The sequence below is a fragment of the Cervus canadensis genome, chromosome X (assembly GCF_019320065.1).
Source record: "Cervus canadensis isolate Bull #8, Minnesota chromosome X, ASM1932006v1, whole genome shotgun sequence".
In the NCBI taxonomy this organism is placed as follows: domain Eukaryota; kingdom Metazoa; phylum Chordata; class Mammalia; order Artiodactyla; family Cervidae; genus Cervus; species Cervus canadensis.
The window spans coordinates 51,064,447-51,084,286 of record NC_057419.1 but is presented as its reverse complement, the minus strand read 5'-3'; the positions used below and the strand labels follow the sequence as shown (position 1 = coordinate 51,084,286).

General features: G+C 47.8%; 2 protein-coding genes across 6 annotated transcripts; both read right to left on the bottom strand.

Annotated features, from left to right (window-relative positions):
• Window positions 1-555: 555 nt before the first annotated feature.
• LOC122434507 (EBP cholestenol delta-isomerase) lies at window positions 556-4,593 on the bottom strand. Of its 2 annotated transcripts, none has more exons than XM_043457935.1 (5): window positions 4,442-4,593; window positions 3,114-3,425; window positions 1,724-1,760; window positions 1,472-1,602; window positions 556-850 (listed from the first exon to the last, which is right to left on the bottom strand). In XM_043457935.1, exons 2-5 carry the CDS (start codon window positions 3,412-3,414, stop codon window positions 627-629), a joined length of 693 nt encoding a protein of 230 aa, XP_043313870.1. In that variant the 5' UTR covers window positions 3,415-3,425; window positions 4,442-4,593; the 3' UTR covers window positions 556-626. The 2 variants fall into 2 exon arrangements, with proteins under 2 accessions (XP_043313870.1, XP_043313869.1); XM_043457934.1 differs by having other exon boundaries at window positions 3,114-3,473; window positions 4,441-4,550.
• A 1,073-nt stretch (window positions 4,594-5,666) lies between these two features.
• PORCN (porcupine O-acyltransferase) lies at window positions 5,667-16,060 on the bottom strand. Of its 4 annotated transcripts, XM_043457930.1 has the most exons (15): window positions 15,908-16,060; window positions 15,098-15,270; window positions 13,743-13,935; window positions 13,365-13,408; window positions 12,782-12,963; window positions 12,571-12,701; window positions 12,438-12,455; window positions 11,201-11,215; window positions 10,978-11,103; window positions 10,715-10,815; window positions 9,615-9,691; window positions 9,459-9,522; window positions 9,248-9,333; window positions 8,111-8,221; window positions 5,667-6,090 (listed from the first exon to the last, which is right to left on the bottom strand). In XM_043457930.1, the coding sequence occupies exons 2-15, from the start codon at window positions 15,231-15,233 to the stop codon at window positions 5,989-5,991; spliced, it is 1,386 nt and encodes a 461-aa protein (XP_043313865.1). In that variant the 5' UTR covers window positions 15,234-15,270; window positions 15,908-16,060; the 3' UTR covers window positions 5,667-5,988. The 4 variants fall into 4 exon arrangements, with proteins under 4 accessions (XP_043313865.1, XP_043313866.1, XP_043313867.1 ...); XM_043457931.1 differs by lacking the exon at window positions 11,201-11,215; XM_043457932.1 differs by lacking the exon at window positions 12,438-12,455.
• Window positions 16,061-19,840: the final 3,780 nt, after the last annotated feature.

The window sequence follows — 19,840 nt, the reverse complement described above, 5'->3', positions numbered from 1 at the left end:
TCTCCGTCAATGGAGCAAATGAAAGGCTGTTTGTGGGGAGAGTGATGGGTATCTTAGGAGTTAATGATGGAGTATGTGGGGTAGTGGAGTGACTTTTGTGGGGGTCTCTGGTGTGAGCGATGGGAATCTTTAAGGTAGTGATGGGGTTCTTTGGAGTGAGTAATAGGGGATATATGGAGTTAGTAATGGGGTATTTGTGGGATACCTGATCAGGAGATAAGAGGCTGAGTAAACCGAAGAACTTGGATTTGGAAAATTCTCAGCCTGACCATATTTCAAAACAAGAAAGGGTATATTCTGGAGAGAATGCCAAGGGTGTGGATGGACGATCATGCCTTAAAAGACTTTACAGATGTGATTCATGGATCTAATTAACCATCAGGGGAATCTGTAGGGTTAGTGATGGAAAGTTGTGAGGTCATAGGTTCGAGGTCTATGGGATGATGATGCTGGTCTATGGCTGAAAGGATGGTGGTCTGTGGAATGAGTGCTGGAAGGATCTATAGTGTCAGTCATGGGGCATCTCTGGGGTTAATAATTAAAGATCTCTCAGTATAGGGTCAAGATCTTTATTTCCTGATTAAGAGTTCCTCAATAGCCGGTGTTTAAGCCTAGTTCATCACTCTTTAGTTCTGCTTGCTCTTGGCTTTTGGGGCTTTGGCATCCAGTATGCTCTGGGCATGAGCAAGTTGCTTTATAGAATCCAGTATGAGGAGTCCGGGCAGCACCAGCCACAGGGCGTTCAAGAAGACAAAGTAAAACCAGAAGTAGAGCGGGTGGCCCAGCTCTCCGTGCTGGAATCCATCACGGTACTCTGTCAGGAAATAGAGCACATCTCCATATACCTGACCTGTGGGAGGTAGAAGGAGAAGGAAACTCTGTAAGGAGGAGGAACAATTCCAAGCCATTTTCCAAGTTATTAGAGCTCAGAATTCCCAAATTCAGAGACATAAAAGTTCTGAAATCACATGACTGAAGATTTGAGAAATCAGAAATGTGAGAATTCCAGAAATCAGAAGCTGAGACTTTCTGAACTCAAGAGAGTTCATGTCTCCAGAATTTAAGCTCAAAATCCTTTCATTCAAGACAGCTCAGGATTCTAGGACTAAAGAGAACTCACATTTCCAGAAAGCTAACAACATAAGAACATAACAGGACTGAATTTCAGATGAAGGAATCTCAGAATCTTGATTCAGAAGAATGCAGGGGTTTCCCACCATCATGGGCCACCTCATGTAACTGTAACCCTCATGAGAGACTTTGTGATGGAGTGGGAGGAGAAATGAACTCTCCTGGATTGAGAACACAGGCCTGGAGGGGCATGGCTGTTCCAAAACCTCAGGGAGTTTGTCATTCAGTCTGACTCAGCCCTGGATGGGCACAATTGAGAAGTCCCACCCGCAGGAATGCCCCCCATGTCTGTAGATCCCCCATCAAGCCCTCAAGCACCCATTGTGGGCCTTTTCCTCACCCACAGAGACCACAAGCTGTAGGACAAAGCGGAGGGGTTGCTGGCGGAGAAAAGCGATCACCACCCACAGGCTGAGTGGTCCCCACAGGTAAGCCGTGATGGTCTCCATGCATATCATGAAGTTATCATCCCTGCAAGAGAAAGGATGGAGGGGGCACTGGCATAACTGTGCTCTACCTACAAGGCACCCCTTAATGCTCCCTGACTTACCTCCCCCCAAAACAATGCAGGTCTCCCTTGACAAACACTTACAGGATGTATCGGCTGTCTCCCTTGGCATACTCTTTCCCTGAAGAAGACAAGAAACTTATATGAAGAACATCAGCAGGAAAAGGAAGTCAGACTTGTGAGAGCCGAGGGCTCATGTAAGAAGGCAGGCTTTATAACCTCCCCATGCCTCAGTTTCCTCATCTGTGAAATGGGGCAGCTGTTTTTATATGTATACAAGATAATGTGTGCAAACCTGACACAGAACATTAAGTGTTGCTGTGATTGTCTTGTATTCAATAAATGTTTGTGGAATAAAACCAGGCAGGTGTAAATGATGGAGTGAGGAAAGTAGCCAATGAGAGAAAGAGAGAGAGCTCGAAGGTGAACAGATAAGTAAATGAAAGAGTAAGCAGAGATCACTAAGGAAAAGATAGATTACCCAATATAAAAATAGACAGGAGACTGAAATAGGTTTTTCACAAAACAGGATTCTAAATGGTCAATAAACACATGAAAGGTACTTATTAATCACTAAGGGAAAGCAAATTAAAACCATAATGAGATATCACTCACATCCACTCGAAGGACTAAAATTTAATAAACACCCGGTCATATCAAGTATTGATGAGGATGTGGAAAAACTAACTCTAATATACTGCTGGTGGGAATATAAAATGGTGCAGCCATTCTTGAAAAGTTTGGCAGTTTTTCATAACATTAAACACACATCTACCACAGGACCCAGATATTCTACTCCTCCACATCTACCCAAGAGAAATGAAAGCACATCTCCACACAGAGACTTGCAGAAGAATGTTCTAGCAGATTTATTCATGAGGCCAAAAAGGAATACTGTTCGTAACAGCAAAAGATTAGGGGAAATACCTATTAATACTGGAAAAGTCAAATAATTCTGTAACATTTATGCTTTCAAACTCTTCATAAACTTATGATGAGTGTCCTCATCAAAAAAAAGCAAAGTTCAGAAGCAAAGTTCATTTTAAAAAAAGCATGCTACCATTTATACAAAAGGAAACATTAAAATGATGATGATGATGATAATAAAGTTATATGGCATGTATTGTCTGCCAAACATTGTTCTAAGTGTCTTACATGTATTTGGGTATGACTATTATCCCTCTTCTACAGTTGAGCAAACTGAGGCTTATGTGTGTAATTTATGTGTAAAACCCTGAAAAGAAACATAAGCAATTATTTGGGGAAACTTGGAGGATAGAAGGTAGATTTTTACTGCATACCTCTAAATGGCTTCATTTTGGACCCATGTGAATATACATGCAACAAAAGTTAAATAAATTTTAAAAATTTATTTTAAACAAATGGAATAAGAGTTGGTGGGTAGGTAAACATCTAAGCCAATCCCTGCCCAGGAAATTCCCTTCCACAGCATATTGAAGAACCCAGGACTCACAGAGTTGAGATAAGATGGCTTGGTCTCCGAGAAGGTCCGCGTGGTAGAGGCTGAACCAGCCCTCAATCACCAAGTGAATGAACCCACATACTGCAAACCAGCACAGGGACAGTCTCCGCCAAGTCCCAAGTGGGACGACCGCAGCACGCCCTGACAATAGCCATGTGGTCACAACTAAGACTCCAGAGATGGAGAAGAGGCCAGCCAGGATATGCCAGGTGGGGCAGTCATTAGGCACAAAGTTGTCTAGTCTCAGGTGCTGAGGCCAGTAGGGGTGCGTGGGGCTGGCGTTGGTGGTCATGTCTTTGTAGGCTGATGGTGGGTGTGTGGATATGTAGAAAAGAGAATTAAAAAAAAAAAACCTGAACAAATACAAAGGCATAGAATGAGATCATAAAATCATATCCAAATAGTTTATTATGACAAGAAATGTAAGTGGGCTCAATTAACCGATTAAGACTGACTCAACTAAAAAAATCTAATTATATACTATTTTAAAAACATGAACATAAGGCCACAGAAAAACTGAAAGCTTGTTCCTGCCCTCTGGGAGCCATATAAGGTAGACACAGGAACCAGAACAGGTCCCAGCTCTCATTGATCTCATTGGGTAAGACAGGAACCAGGCCTAGTCTCTGCTCTCATTGGTCACAGTCTGGTGGTCAGACACAAGAATCAGACTAGGTCCCAGCCCTCATTGGTCATGCTCTGGTGAAGGAGACACAGTAACCAGGCCTGATCCCTGCCCTCAGGGGTTACAGTCCGCTGGGGGAGACACAGGAGCCAGGCCCGGTGCCGTGCCTCACAGGTCTGCTAGGGGAGATTTGCAGGAGTCACTGTCTTGCATCCTGCAACGTAAAGCTATTACCCTCCCCGTAGTCCTGGAAACTGCAGGACAGACAAAAAAGATGACTAATCAGAACTACACCTTCAGGTTCAGTGTATGGGATTATCCGACCCCTCCCGAAATTGCTCACCCTGCAGCCAACCCGCAAGAAAGAGGAAAGTGGAGGGCAGGGGCCTTGCGCCGGGAGCTAAAGAGGAGCTAAAGAGCTAAAGGGAGCTAAAGAGGAGGGACAAATACAGAGACCACCAATCCGAACTAGAACCCTCTGGTTCAGCTGCCCGACGAGAAGGCAGATCTTTTGCAGTCCCGACAACCGCGCAGTAGCCGACCGCCCTGCGCAGGCGCGTGGGGGTGGTGAGGGTGGCAAAGCGGCGGGAGAAGTGGGGGCGGGGGAAGGGTCTCGCGCAGGCGCGCCAAGGGCTGGCCATTTAGCAATTGCGAGCTAAGGGATGGAAAGGCAGTTCAGGCGGAGGGCACTCACTCAACAGCGCGTTTGCAGCGGCCTCTCCCACAGGTTCCCGGGTCTCACTAAGATCGGTCGCCGGCTCCGAAATATCAATACTTCAAATCCAACCCCTCACAGGTTCCGCCTTATGGAACTGGCCAATGGAGGAGCTGGAAAGGAGGCCAGTGCTGCTCTCAACCAATAGTTATTGTCTGTGTGCCGCCGACCCCGCCCTCACGCGTGGTACCATTTTTGCTGCGGAGAAGCCACGGTTGGTGGGCGTTTTCAGCCAGAAGCCAATCTGTGGCAAGACTTGGCTTCAGTTTCCCTAACCCCTTATCCATCCCATCAGAAATCGGGTGTTTACCTGCTGTTGAATCAGCATTGCGTTGCCCTCATTTGTAAAAGCAGAGCAACCAAAACTTTCCCCAGATCAACCTTCAATCCTAACCCCCCAAATGGGCAAGGAAACAATACAAATAAGTCCTGGTGGCTCAGCAGTAAAGCATCCACCTGCAATGCAGGAGACGCGGGTTTGATCCCTGGGTCGGGAAGATCCCCTGGAGAAGGGAATGACAATCCACTCCAGTATTCTTGCCTGGGAAATCCCATGGACAGAGGAACCTGCGGTCCATGGGGTTGCAGAGAGTTGGACACGACTAACAGACAGATCAAATCTTACTGCTGCCTCCGCCTCTCCCTCAGGCCATCGCCATCCTGACTTCAAGTTAAAAGAACCAATCAAAACCCAAGCCCCTCAGCGTTGCTGACCAACTGACACGGAGGCCCTCAAACCCCCTGTGCCAACACTTAAGAGTGAATTGAAACTCTATAACCCTAACCCAGTGGGCACCCAGACTATTCAGTCAGTCTCCAGACCCAACCCAGGCCTTCTATCCAATTAGAATCCACACCCCTCAGTCCTAAGGACCAATAGGCATCAACTCTTCATCAGTCTTGCTTTTCCTCCACTGTCCCTGTCAGGGCAACCAGTTAGAATGGGAATTCCTGTTTTTCAGCCAATTAGAACAATTAGAATCAGACCTCCCCCACATCCAGGTATCCAATCTGTCCTGGTCCCACTCAGACCTAGCAGTGCTATCCTCAGGCTCATCATTCAATCATGAATGGTAATAAATGAACTACAAACCAATCACAACCTCCCTCTTCATGGTTTCTAGCTTCCAAACCTTTATCCATGCTGTGTCCCCTTCCTAATTAATTTCTATTCCCCACTGAGCAGTGAAGAAAGAGGCTTTTGTATATTTCCTACTTTTATTTGATAATAACAAACTGTATAAAAAGGGAAAAGGAAGGCGGGGAGGCCCTGGATCTCCCCCTCTCTGCTTCCCCAAGCATCCCCCACCCCTAGGCCCCAGGAGGGACCACTCCCTCCCCGCCTTGTGGTGGGGTGGGGATTGACAGGCATGGAAATGGTGTGTGTGTGTGTTTGTGTATGGGTGTTGAGGGGGGTCAAGGATGGAGAGAGGGTCAAGAATTAGAGGGCCTTCCCTCATCACCCATCAGAGCTGGCACCCTGAGGAGGGGTCTTGAGGGAGCTTTTGATGGTCCACAGATGTGTCTCAGCCTATGAGACGGTAGAAGATCCAGCATCCAAAAGTGACCCAGTGACTGGCCCAGCTGAGCTCTGACCATTTGTGGACAGTGTATGCCATGCCGTAGCCCTGTGGGAAAGAGGTGACGGTTGGTCCCACTCAGCAAGAATAAAGATCTCAGGAAAACCCATCCTTTGCTCAAGGATGTTTCTGTGACTCCACTGCAACCCTGAGTGAGGCCCCAGAGAAGAGATTGAGTATATATGAAAGGTAAGCAGACTTAGTCTTTTTTCTTTTGTGTTTTCTCCTCTTTAAAAAATTTAAATACGAGGCAAGGAAATCCCACTTTCTGACCTGTACTCTCCCTTATATATAAAGAGTTCCTAGAAATTGAGTTTTTAAAAAGACAAACATTAGCAAAGGAGGTGAGTAGGCCATTTTCAGAAAAGGAAAAAAAATGAAATTACTCTTAAACATATCAAAAGATACTCAGCCTCATGTATCACCTCCCTCCACTCAAACTGACAAATGTATCTGTGAAGTCTGAGAGGCACTCTGTTATTGTTGTGACAAACAGGATCACACACTGCTGGTGGAAGGGTGAAAAGGTAACTTCTCCATTGCTATCAAGACTAGATCCTATAGTTCTGTCTGTGAATCCATAGATGTGATATTATTACGTGCTGTAGCATTACTTACAATAGAAAAGGAGTGGAAAATCACCTGGGTGTCCACTGATAAGGGACAAACTATATTATGTCACAATGGAAAAAATGAATGAGGATACTCTGTGTCTTTTTTTAAAAAATTATTTATTTGGCTGTGCCAGGTGTTAGTAGGAGTATGCATTATCTAGTTCCCTGACTGGGGATCAAACCGAGGCCCCCTGCATTGGAAGCACAGGGTCTTAGCCACTGGACCACCAAGGAAGTCCCTACTCTATGTCTTAATGTGGGAAGTTTTCAGGAATTATGTGGAAAAAAAGCAACATGCAGCACAGTGTCATTCATGTGTTACCTTTAGGGTAAAAACCAGGGGGATGGAATTAAAAATATTTTTATATCTGCTTATTATGCTTATATTTTAGAATAATAGTTCAATAAAATGAACAAGAGTGGGTACCCATAAGAGGACGGAAGTAAGATGGTAGGAATAAGACTTTCCTCTGAATATCTTGTACACTGTTTGGTGTTTGAACCATGCAATATGCATTAACTATTTTTTTTTTTTTTTGCTGTGCCTCGAGGATTGCAGGACCTTAGTACCCTGACCAGGGATTGAACCTGGACCCCAACAGTGAAAGTGCATGTGCTAACCACTGGACTGCCAGGGAATTTCCTGCATTAACTGTTTTTTAAAGTTTTAATAAAAAACCAAAAATTTTATTTAAAAAGAAGCAAAACCCAGATTTTATATATTCAACCTGAATGAAAAATCAAAAATTGTTTTTAATGACAAAATATAAAAGTTTTATTTTCAATTAAAAATTGAACTAAGGGAATTCCTGGTGGTCCAGTGGTTAGGACTAGGTGCTTTCACTGTGGTGGCCCAGGTTCAATTCCTGGTCAGGGAACTAAGATCCCACAAGATGCCTGGCATGGCCAAAAAAAAAAAAAAAGAGAGAGAAGCAAAAGCTGGATCCTGTTAGTGCCATATGAATAAACATTACTTTCAAATTGTTTTTCATTTAAAGAGGAGTAAAACCTGGAATGTGCACACTCTACCTGAATAAAAATAGTATATACATTTTAACATACACTTTTAAAGTAGAATCCAGGATTTGTACAATCAATATAAGTAAAACTATTTTTAACAAATTAAATAAACAAAACTTGCGAGTTCTACCTAAGTAACAATATGATGAAATAATTAACTTTTAACAAAGGAAAACTCAGATTTTGTATTCTATCTAGAGAAAATAAATTTTATAAATAAAATAAACATATTTTGCACACTTCATCCAAGTAAAAGACCCAACAGTATCAATCAACCAGAGGGACAATGGGAGAGAAGGACAAAGAAGGACAAGCTGGAGACACTAGATACAAGGTCCCCATGTCTTGTCCTCCACACCTTTGTTCTTATGGTTCCGATGAGCAGGTAGCACATCCCTGGGTGACCCCCAGCCCAGGCCCCCCCCCCACCTTACCTGTTCCTCTGTGGTGTCATCCACATCAACATCAAACAGGGAGCCCAGGTAGGCTAGGTGAAAGATGGCCAGGGCCCCAAAGAACAGGTTTAAGGCTCGTACCCCCAGGCCCTGTGGAAGACAGATGGATAAGCCTGGCAGCTGGACCTAATCACTGTCCTCCAATCCCATCTGGGCAGGTGCTCCCAGGGTAACACTCTAGGCACAGGAATAAGGATGTCCAGGGCAGTCCCCACCAGAGTACGAAAGAGATGGTTCTGATCCTCCTGTGGGAGCTCAAGGGGTATCCAAGGATGAGGATACTGTTAGCTTGAGAACGTCCAAATTGGGGGAGATTCAAGCGTTCAGGCAGAGGAAGAAGAATGGTGGGTGGGGCTTTGAGTTGGGGGTTTATGGTAATAAACATTGGCTGTCTGGTTAGAGGCAAATCTGAAATTCTCCGTACTTCTTGTTGCCAAAAGAATGAGAAAAAAAGACACAAACCAAAGGAAATCACTACTATGACCTACATGGCCCACCTCTCCCCCTCTGACTCACTGCTCAAGCCATCCTGGCCTCCTCACTATTCCTCAAATATTTCAAGCACTCTCCCATCTCAGGGTCTTTACTCTGGTTGTTCCCTTTGCCTGAAATGCTCCCCTTCCTTACCTCCTTCAGTTAAAGAACTCAAAAGTCACTTCCTCACTTAAACTTGAAACAACTCACCCCTGATACTTCCCTCTCCCCTTCCCTTATGTATTTTTTCCTTGGCACTCATCACAACCTAACAAGCTACTATACTTTACTGACTTATTTTTTATTTACTGTCTTCCCTGTTAAAATGTTTGTCCCAGAGGGCTGAGATTTTGGTTTATTTTGTTCATCACTGTGTCTCCAGCACCTAGAACAGTGCCTGGTGCCAGGAGGTGCTCAACACATGTTCATTGGGAAAATAAACGCTAGGTGGGTATACAGCAGTTGCTTGATACATTCTTATTAGAGAGATGGACGCCAGTGAATAGAGGTGAGGTTATGAACATGGTTTAGGACTGGAAGAGAAAGCTGGGCACCCTGAGACAGATATAAGATGGAAAGAGAAGTAATTTTTTTTGAGGGGGGGGGGAGTTGACCACACGGCTACCTAGGCTGAATCCTCACCAAGCGATGCTGGTGTGAACAGTCTGGTGGGCACCGTTTTGATAAGACACAGGCACTGAGAATCCGAGCCAGGCGCTTTCGCAGAACTAGGACAGATGAGGGGGAGGGGAAGGTAAGACTGTCAGGTTAGCCTCAGGTAACAGTGGTTCCAGCCCACTACCAGCCAACACCAGCCACCCGTCCCATCTGCTGGGTTGGGTTCTGCACTCACCATGCTCCACGTAAGTGATAAATGCCAGGGACAGCAGTACTGCAGCCAGGTGGAAGCTGAAGCCCTGGGGTGGGGTTGCGGGCAGTGAGGTGAGTGAGCAGGAGGCCCCGCCACCCCCACCCAGCTACCATCCTGATCCCACTCTGCTCTGCTCACGTGCAGGAGGGCGCTGGCTGCATAGGTGACTAGCACGGCTGAGAAGGTCCCCAGGTGGAGAGCATTCTTGAAAACATCTATGGGGAGGGGGGGAGAGGTGGGGCAACAGTCTCCTGAGCTTTTCCCCTGCCCTTCCTAGGGGGCCATTAGGGCAGGGTGAGGATACCCGCAACCTCTCAGGGCCCCCAGGATGAAGTCTCTCTATAATGGCCTCCAATTTCGCATTATCTAAACTTAGCTCCTGATTGTCCCTCCCAACCTGTTCCTCCTGTAGTCTTTCCAAGTGTAACCAATGTCAACTAAACCCTTCCAATTCATCAGGACCAAAAGCCTCACTATCACCTTTGATCTGCTCCTCCCCTGACTCCTATAACCAAACTCCTAGCATATCCTGCCAGTTTCAGCTTTGGAGTTTATCACTGCTGCCCTCCCCAACACCCTGTCTTTCCTCACAATAGCCAGAGGATCCTGTTACAACCCAAGGCAGCCTGTGGCTCTCCTCTGCTCATACCCCTGCTCTGTCTCTCTCAGAGAAAAAGCCAAAGTCCTCCCCATGGCCAGAGAGACCCTATAGGACCAGGCTCTGTCACCTCTTGGACTTCACCTCCTGCCACTCATCCCCTTGCGCACTCTGCATCGTCTCTACTGGTCTCCTCACTGTACCTCAAATGTGCCAGGTATACACCTGCCTCAGGGCCTGTGCACTGCTGTTCCTGCCATCTGTTACATTTCTCCCATATATATTTGCATTGATTGCTTTCTCACCTCTAAGTCTTTGCTCAGACTAGCTCCTCAGTGAGACCTTCTCTGGTTGATTTATTTAAAATTGCATCCACTCCCACCCACACATTCCTAACACTCCCAGATCATCCTCACCTTCTCTCTTTATTTTTCTTACCACAGCACATATCACCACCTGAACTGCTGTACTGTGTATTTTTTAAAATTATACTGCTCCCCCAACAAAAATGTCAACTCTACAAGGACAGGAGTTGTTTGGGAGGTTTTTTGGTTCCTACTATCTTCAACTTGTATGAATGTGAGAAGGGGTGTGGGTTGATGACTGCCAGCCCTCTTGGAGTGATGACTTTGTGACTCACAGTTATTTAGCCAATAAGACATGGGCAGGTTCCAGCTTGTGACAACTTCCACCATGGACCGGGGCAGCTCCACATTCAGTGGCTTAGAGACTGTCAGGTCCCTGTGGGAAAAAGAGACACACAAACTCATTTGGGATTTAACCCACCTGAGAGTCACACTTTTGTTCTTAGCTGTTCCCTCCCCTGGGAGCATCCCCCCTCCTCCCTGACGCTCCTCTAGGCAGCACCCTGTGGGAGATGGAGCCCCCCCCAGCCCTCCCCACCATTCCAGGTGATCCTTCTCCTCGGTGAAGCCAGCCCCTGCCAACGTGGCCGTGGCTTCGGACAGAAAGCCCACAAAGTAGTTGCTGAAGTGGAAGGAGACAGCACTCTCGTAGGCTCGCAGCCACCTGGGGGAAAACGAGCCAGAGAGAGAGGCATCGTGCTCAGGTCCAGGTGTGACACACCCCAGTTGCCAGCATCCCTGGCCCCACTCCGTAGACTCACCTTACCATGGTGCCCCTAGGGGTCAGGAAGGCAGCAGAGAAGAAAGGAAAGAGAGTCAGAGAGGCCCTGGAAGCTGGGCTGAGTTGTTCATCAACAATACAAACAGAAACGTGGCGGCAAAAGAGGTGAGAGTCATGCTACGATAGTCACACACATCCATCCTTCCATGCCCTGTTGGTCAGTTTCAGGTGGCTCAAATTGATGTGTGAGCTGCTCAATGATATGACATGGTCCCACAGCCTCACCTGGCCAGACATCCAGACCCAGCCACTATTAGAGGCTGACCTCACAGCTACATGGGCAGACACACATACTATCAGACTCCCAGCTCTCTGACCAGATTCAGTGACCATAAGACACATGGAAGTCCTTTAGTTAGGCTCAGAGATCATCAAGCACCCAGTTATGTACACATACACAATTCTACACTTAAGACAGTCATCCTGTCAGTTGTATAATCAGACATGGTCAAAGACAGGCAACATCTTCCACTGGAAAAAGTGTAGGTTCTGGATTCAGGCCTGGGATTAACGTCTGGCTGTAGTTGGGTGACAGTGGGCAAGTCATTCCACCTTTCAGAGCCTCATTCAGCATCAGACACAATCAGCGGCCAGTGAGGAGGGGAGAAGTTCATGTAATCAAAGAGCTGGATGAAATCCTAGTCACACCAGGGGTGGATGGTCAGTCCTGCCCCTCCATTGGACAATACTGAGGAGCCAGAGAAGGCAGATCCATTGGCAGAATCATCACAGACACACACATAACATGCCACAGATCCATTCCCAGCCACAGTTAGAGACAAGCCAGGTTTATCCTATCTAGTGACAGCCACATGCTCCCATCACAGACAACCGTACAGCCAGCCAGCCAGCCAGAACTCCAGTCCCACACAAGGAGTCCCTGGCTGAAGGCAAAAACCCACACACACTTCTAGCTAGTGTCACAGACAGGTCAGCATCGCTAACCAACACGTATCTGTTGCTGTCTATTGCACTCATATAACTTGCTTCTAATGGTGGAATAGCAGAACAGATGGACAGACAGACACAGTATGTAATGGAGGATCTACTGTACATGGAGTTATAGGGCCAGTCATGGTCAAACCAGAGCCTCAGACAAACACTCACTCACTGGGTAGATGGTCGGACAGTATCAGACTTACAGAACCAGTCAGTTACAGACTATGCCCCCACGCCCCAGTCAGCCCCACGCGCCCTCAGCACCTGCCCTCATTTACCTGACTTTGCGTTTCTTGCTGTAGTAACAGAAGACAGACAAAAGCATTAAGAGACAAGCTCAGAGCTGGGGAGACCCCAGGTCCCTCCCCAACCCCCTCACTGCCGGGCAGAGGCCTCGAAGGCTGTGCTCACTTGCGAAGGAGGCGGTCACCATCGAGGGGAATAAAGTACGGGAAGAGGTAGGGCCCCACACAGGTGGACAGCACAAGGCACAGCAGGGCCAGCGCCAGGCTCCGCGCCGCCTTCTGCAGCCATCGGCGGCTCTGTGGGGATCAAGGCTCCGTGAATACTGCCTCAGGGTGGCTCCCACGGTCCCTGCCCACCTGTCCACCCGGGGCCTCACCAGCGGGCGACCTTGGACGGCCTGTAGGTAGCTGTGGAAGGATATCCAGGGCCCGAACACGATGGTGCCCACGAAGTAGAGGTAGCCCATGAACTCCACAGGCGAGGGCACTGCGCCCACCTCGCCCCTGTCCAGGTCGAAGCCCAGAGACACCGCCTTCATGGCCACGATCATCTGGGCCCCTACATGTGGTGCCCATGGTCAAGTGGATGAGAAGAGAGCAGGTAGCCATGAGGGGGGATGTGGGGATCACCAGGTGAAAGGCGGTAGGAAAGAAGAGTGCAAGGGTGGAGAGGTGGGCACAGGGTCAGACAGGCAATGGAGCAGGTGGGCCCAGGACCGGCAGACGTTCTGACTCTATAGAGAGTCAGGCACGGACATGAGATGGGACAGACAGATGGGGTGGGGGAAGAGGCATGGTAGAGAGAAACACAGACGTGAGGGGAGTCTGAGGGCTGTGTGGCCAGTGAGCTAGGCAGATGAGGGAGAAGCATGGGGAAGGAAAGAGACAGGGCGGGGGGATTTAGGAGAGGTGGAGGGGGGCTGGAGGGCTGGGGCAGGGGACAGAGCCAGGGCTGCCTACCTCGCATCTTGTGCCATGTCACGGTATCCACCATGTGCATTTCACTGAGGAAAAAGGTGGTGATCTTGGCCCTATGACTCCCCTGGCCTCAGACACGGCAAAGGGGGGAAACCGAGGTGCAGAGAGGGCATATTTTCCCTGCCCTGCACAACCTCATGGAGGAAGAGTTCTCCAGGGCTGCCTCCTCCAGGGGGAGCTCAAGTCCCACCTGTCCAGTGTAGCCCTTTGGAAAGAACAAGTCTCCCAGATTTCCACCGCCTCCAGAAACATCCTATGCCCTCTCTGTCCTGGACAGTCTCATGAGGGGTGGCCTGGGGACCCACCCACCCCCACCCACTCTTCTGCTGATGGTACAGGGATGAGGACTCACGCCCATACCCCATAAGCAGGTAGATGAGGATGGTGACGGAGAGGAAGACACCCCGATGGGAAGAATGTCGGCAGAGGAACAGGACGAGGTAGCACAGGAGGCTGAGCAGCACGACCCAAACCATGTGCAGCTGGAAGAAGTGGTAGAGGCTGAAGAAGCCGCCTGCCACGGTGCTTGCATGCTTCAGGTAGGATGGCAACCCTTTGGGTGAAAGAAAGAGAGAACATGATAGGGAATTAGAGGAGGGTTGGTAGAAGGGCAACCTGGGCAGAGTTCACAGCTCAGGCAAAGGCTTAGAGGTTGGAATGTGGTGGGATTGCAGGTGACACAAAGCAGGTTTTGGGGAGCTGGGGAGGCGGCTTGGGTTTAAAGAAAAGAGACATCTATAAAGGTTATTTTGGGACCCCTGGAGGAAATCTGAATAACTTATATTGGATAACACTATAGCGTTGAGATTAAATTTCCTGAGGGGTGATGGCTGAGGCTATGGCTGTGGGGGAAAGATGTCCTTATTCTTGGGGGACACGTGCAAGAGGATTTGGGGTGAAGTGCAGCAGGTTATTCAAGTGATTCAGGAAGATGATCGAGCAATCAACAGAGCGAGCTAATGTGGCAGGATGTTGACAGTTGGAGAATCAGGTGATGCGTATATGAGTGTTCATTGTACTATTCTTTCAACTTAGCTTTGCAGTAACTTTGAAATTTTTCAAAATGATAAACCTGGGGAAAAATAAAACATCCATTTAAGATAAAAGAACAAGAAAAAAGAAAGTGTAGAACTTCTAAGTCTCAGATTTCCAAAATTCTCAGCATCCTATAGGAACCTTGGGGACTTGGAATCTTATCTTTTAGATAAAGGCATGCCCTGGTTTGTGGAAACATTTCAGAATCTTAGAATCCAGAAATCGTATTATGATTCTAAAAATCCAGAATGCCAGCATTTTGGAAACATAGTGTGTGAGAATTTCAATGTGTCAGAATCCCCAAACCCTGTAACATGGTACTTTGGGATACATGGTACTTTTCATAGCCCTGTGGCATGTGCATTTCAGAATTTTATAACCTTGGGATGTAGGCCTTTCAAGATCCCAAGATTCAAGAACCTTAGCTTTCAAGAGTCCCAGAACCCAGGGATACTGAAAGGCATGGTTTGGCATGGCAGGATGAGACTTGGTGCTGGGGTGGCCAGGTTAGTAGGATGTGGGGTGGTAGAGTGGGGCTTAGCCTGGTGGGATGTGGTAGGCTGGACATATAGGAGCCTGGCTTGGCAAGATGTGGCAGAATAAAGTGGGCCTTGGTATGGATAAATGTGGCAGGTGTGATATGGCTTGGCATGGTGGCCCATGGTGGGGCAGGAACTTACCAAGCCTCCAGAGGAGGCGGCAGGCGAGGCAGATGGCAAGGAGCAACCAGATCTGGTCAAGGCCCTGCTGGGCAGTAGGCAGGAGACAGCCCTGTAGCAGCTGCTGGAAAAATTCCTGGCGGCTGAAGGTAGCCATTGCGGACCCCCACGGATGGATGGACAGATGGATAGACCTGCCAAAGGAGGGACACAGAGGAGGCTAGCTGGGATGTCCATGGGGCAGATGATGCTCAAGGGATGGATTTGAGCACCCAGATTTCAGCTTAGGGTATGGCGGGGGGAGGGTGCGAGTGTCAGGTACATCAGACTGAGCCGCCCCTGTGTGTGTATGTGTGTGTGTGGGGGGGTGTCCCGGGTGCCCATACACAGCCTGTGACCTGAGGTGAATGAAGGATCTGTGTTCTTGTACACTGGGAACAGTCCGGGTCCGACAGTGATTGAATGGTGTACATTCTAGGCCTGTATATCAAATTGAGGGGCTCCCTGGTTTGCAAGGTAGAGTCACGCTGCGTGGAGGGCAGAGAGGGAGATCCTGTGACACTCGGGGACCGTGTGCATCTCTCCTTGAACGGAGGTTGGGGGTGTCCTGTATCCCCCGCGTGCCCCATCCCACCCCCACCCGGCCGCCAACAAAGCCCTTCCCAGGCCCGGGGGCTGCAGGGAGGTGGAGATGGCGGTAAGGGACACGGCAGAAGGGGGAGTTGGAAAGGTGATGGAGAGGGGGCCCTAGCACACGCACTGCAGACCCACAAGGGGAGGCCGGCTCAGGATGCAAGCGGGAGAGCCGAGCGTGCACCACCGGCGACCTACCTGGCAGTAAGGAAGCTGCGGTCCAAGGGGCTGGGGAAGTGCCGCCGCCGCCGCCGTCGTCGCTGCCTCCTCCCGGCAGCCTCCCCCGCAGGCCACAAGGCCGGGACCAGCTGCAGCTCTCAGGGCGGCGCGGTGAGCGGGCCCTTTAAATCCCAGGCCGGTCCTGTCGGCCAATAAGAGAACGGGAGCGGGGCGGGGACGAAGGAGGAGGGGAGCGGGAGGATTGAGGGAAGGAGCTGGAGGTTGAGTGGAGCCGGGCGCGGAGGACGTCGGCTCGCGGAACATTGGCTCCCGCAACTTTCCGACCTTTTAGTGTGCCAGTCCCTGAAGGGTCGTGTCGGGAGGTCTTCTGACCATCCAAGAACAAACCGTCCAATCACCAAATTCCTAAACCGTGGAAGCCAAGATGGGAAAGATGGGGGAGGGAGGAGAGAAAGCCCGCTCCTCCACTCATCCGCCTCGCCCTGAAACTGCCCACCCGCGCACGTCTTCGTGACACTGTTATGCCCCAGTTTCACAGATGGGAAAATAAACCGAGGTCTCTCCTTACCCATCCTTTGAGGGAACTATGGGAATTTCCAACCATCCCCACCATCAAAGACCAGCCAGAAACACAAGTACAGACTGTCACCTGGGAGCACGAATTAGGCGCCTAGGCGTCCCCCTAGGGACTCCCGGTGAGCACTTAGCTTATCATTGAGAACTGATTTGCAGGTTGACTTCCCCACCAGACTCACTCCTGCATTGAGGGTGACCCCAGCAACTACTGAGTGTTTCCTATGAACCAGGAGGCCAGTGCAGAGCACCAATTTCCCGGTGGCTCAGCGGTAAAGAATCCGCCTGCAATGCAGGAGACAGAAGAGACGTGCGTTCAATCCCTGAGTGGGGAAGATCACCTGGAGAAGGAAATGGCAACCCACTCCAGTGTTCTTGCCTGGAGAATCCCATGGACAGACGAGCCTGGCGGGCTACAGTCCATGGGCTCCTAAAGAGTCAGACATGACTTGGTGACTAACTTAGTGTCCCCAACAATGCCAACAATGGTTTGAATTTGGGCTTTATCTGCACCAACTCTGAGGATTTACGCAGCACTTGGTATTTGCCTCTCCTTTCCCCTAGGCTGATGAAGGGACTTTTTCCAAAGGAGCATTTACTGGGCATGGATTGCAAATTTAGCTATCAAGTGGAAGAAAGAAGAAAGCTAAAGTCAAGCTGGACCCCACCCTGGCCTGAGGAGCTAAATCAAACAGGTTCTAATCAGATTAATGCTTGCCTGTATGGAGCTGGGCAAGCCATACCCATTCCCCAGGCTTCAATGTCCCTTTCTGTTAAACAAAATAGTGGGATTAGCACAAAATAGTGGGAAATACCAATGGCAATTGAAAAAAAAAGTAGGTCTCCTCTCTTTAAAAAATGTTAACATAAAGTTAAATAGAGGTTAAACACACAACATATATTACAAATAAAAAGTATTTAAAATAATACTATACATAATAATATTTAATAAAGTATTTATTATTGTTGTTGTTAGTCAACCAGTCATATCTGACTCTTTGTGACCCCATGGACTGCAGCACGCCAGGCCTTTCTGTCCCTCACCATCTCTCGAAGTTTGCCCAAGTTCATGTCCATTGCATTCTTGATGCAATCCAGCCATTCGTCTCATCCTCTGACGCCCTCTTCTCCTTCTGCCCCAGCAGCATGGACTTTTCCAATGAGTCAGATGTTCACATCAGATGACCAAAATACTGGAGTTTCAACTTCAGCATCAGTCCTTCCAATGAGTATTCAGGGTTGATTTCCCTTGAGATTGACTGGTTTGATCTCCTTGCTGTCTAAGGGGCTCTTAGGAGTCTTCTCCAGCACCACAGTTCAAAAGTATCAATTCTTCGGTGCTCAGTCTTCTTTATGGTCCAACTCTCACATCTGTACATAACTACTAGAAAAACCATAGCTTTGACTATAAAGGTCCGTAAGTGGGTAATTTTTTCTTTTAATTAATTGTCCTCTCAAGCCAGTCACCTCTTTGGGCGGGGGGAAGGCGTCCAAAGGCATCAATTCTTCAATGCTCCGTCTTCTTTGCAGTCCAGTTCTCATAACCTTAGCTTATTAGATTGGCAAAAGCAAAAAAATTGCCAAGCCTCAGAATAATACCATTTTTTTCTCTCTCTCTCCTTCTCTTTTTCTCTCTGTATCTATCTATATAATTTTTTCTAAAGTATTTGATCATAGTTGCAGATGTGATGCCCCTTCAATTAAATTCAGTATGAATTTTCTAAAAACAAGGACATTTTCTTACATTCTTACCAGCAGAGCATGAGGGTTTCGATTTCTCCACATCTTCTCAAGCACTGTGTTATCTGACTCTTTTGGGTCTAGCCATCCTAGTGGGTGTGCTGATACTGTTGTTTTATAGGAAAAGGAAATCCTGGGTCACGAGCTACCTTCCTTTATCAGGTCTTTTGGATTTCTTCCAATCTGGAACAACATCTCGCTCTTCCATTAACTGACATGATCTTGATGTTTTTGAAGAGCATAGGTCACTGCTTTGGAAGAATGTCCTTAAATTTGGGTTTATCTGCTGTTATTTCAAGATTAGATTTGGATTTTGCATTTTTGGCAGGAATTCCACAGCAGTGACGTTGTGTTCTCCTCAGTGTCTCCAGAATCACAAAGTATTTGTTAACTCATTTAATTAATACCAACTCAGACATGTTGGTATTAGTTTTGATCATTCAATTAAGGTGCTGTCTTCCAGGTTTCTCCACCAAAATGTGCCCTTTCTCCTTTGTAAATAACATTAAGAAGTATCTTGTAGGGACATACTTTGAGATTATGTATCTCTCCTATTTTTCCTCCGAACTTCCACTCACCAATTTAGCATCCATTGGTGATTCTTGCCTGAAGCAATTAGTATTATGATGGTGACTATATGATGATTTTCTTTTATTAATACATGTATAGCCAGTCCCAAAGAAAGGCAATGCCAAAGAATGTTCAAACTACTGCACAATTGTGCTCATTTCACATACCAGCAAGGTAATGCTCAAAATCCTTCAGGCTAGGCTTCAACAGTACGTGAACCGAAAACTCCCAGATGTAAAAGTTGGATTTAGAAAAGGCAGAGGAACCAGAGATCAAATTGCCAATATTCACTGGATCATAGCAAAAGCAAGGGAATTCCAGAAAAACATCTACTTCTGCTTCATTGACTATGCTAAAACCTTTGATTGTGTAGATCACAACAAACTGTCGAAAATTCTTAATGAGATGGGAGTACCAGACCACCTTACCTGTCTACTGAGAAACCTGTGTGCAGGTCAAGAAGCAGCAGTTAGAACCAGACACAGAACAGCAGACTGGTTCAAAATTGGCAAAGGAGTATGTCAAGGCTGTGTATTTTCACCCTGCTTATTTAACTTATATGCAGAGTACATCATGCAAATGCCAGGCTAATGAATCACAGTTCAGTTCAGTCCAGTTGCTGAGTTGTATCCGACTCTTTGCAAACCAATGAACCGCAGCACGCCAGGCTTCCCTGTCCATCACCACCTCCCAGAGTCCACCCAAACCCATGTCCATCGAGTCGATGATGCCATCCATCCTCTGTCGTCCCCTTCTCCTCCTGCCCCCAATCCCTTCCAGCATCAGGGTCTTTTCCAATGAGTCAACTCTTCGAATAAGGTGGTCAACGTATTGGAGTTTCAGCTTCAACATTAGTCCTTCCAATGAACACCCAGGACTGATTTCCTTTAGGATGGACTGGTTGGATCTCCTTGCAGTCCAAGGGACTCTCAAGAGTCTTCTCCAACACCACAGTTCAAAAGCATCAGTTATTCGGCACTCAGCTTTCTTTAAAGTCCAACTCTCACATCCATTCATGACCACTGGAAAAACCATAGCCTTGATTAGATGGACCTTTGTTGGCAAACT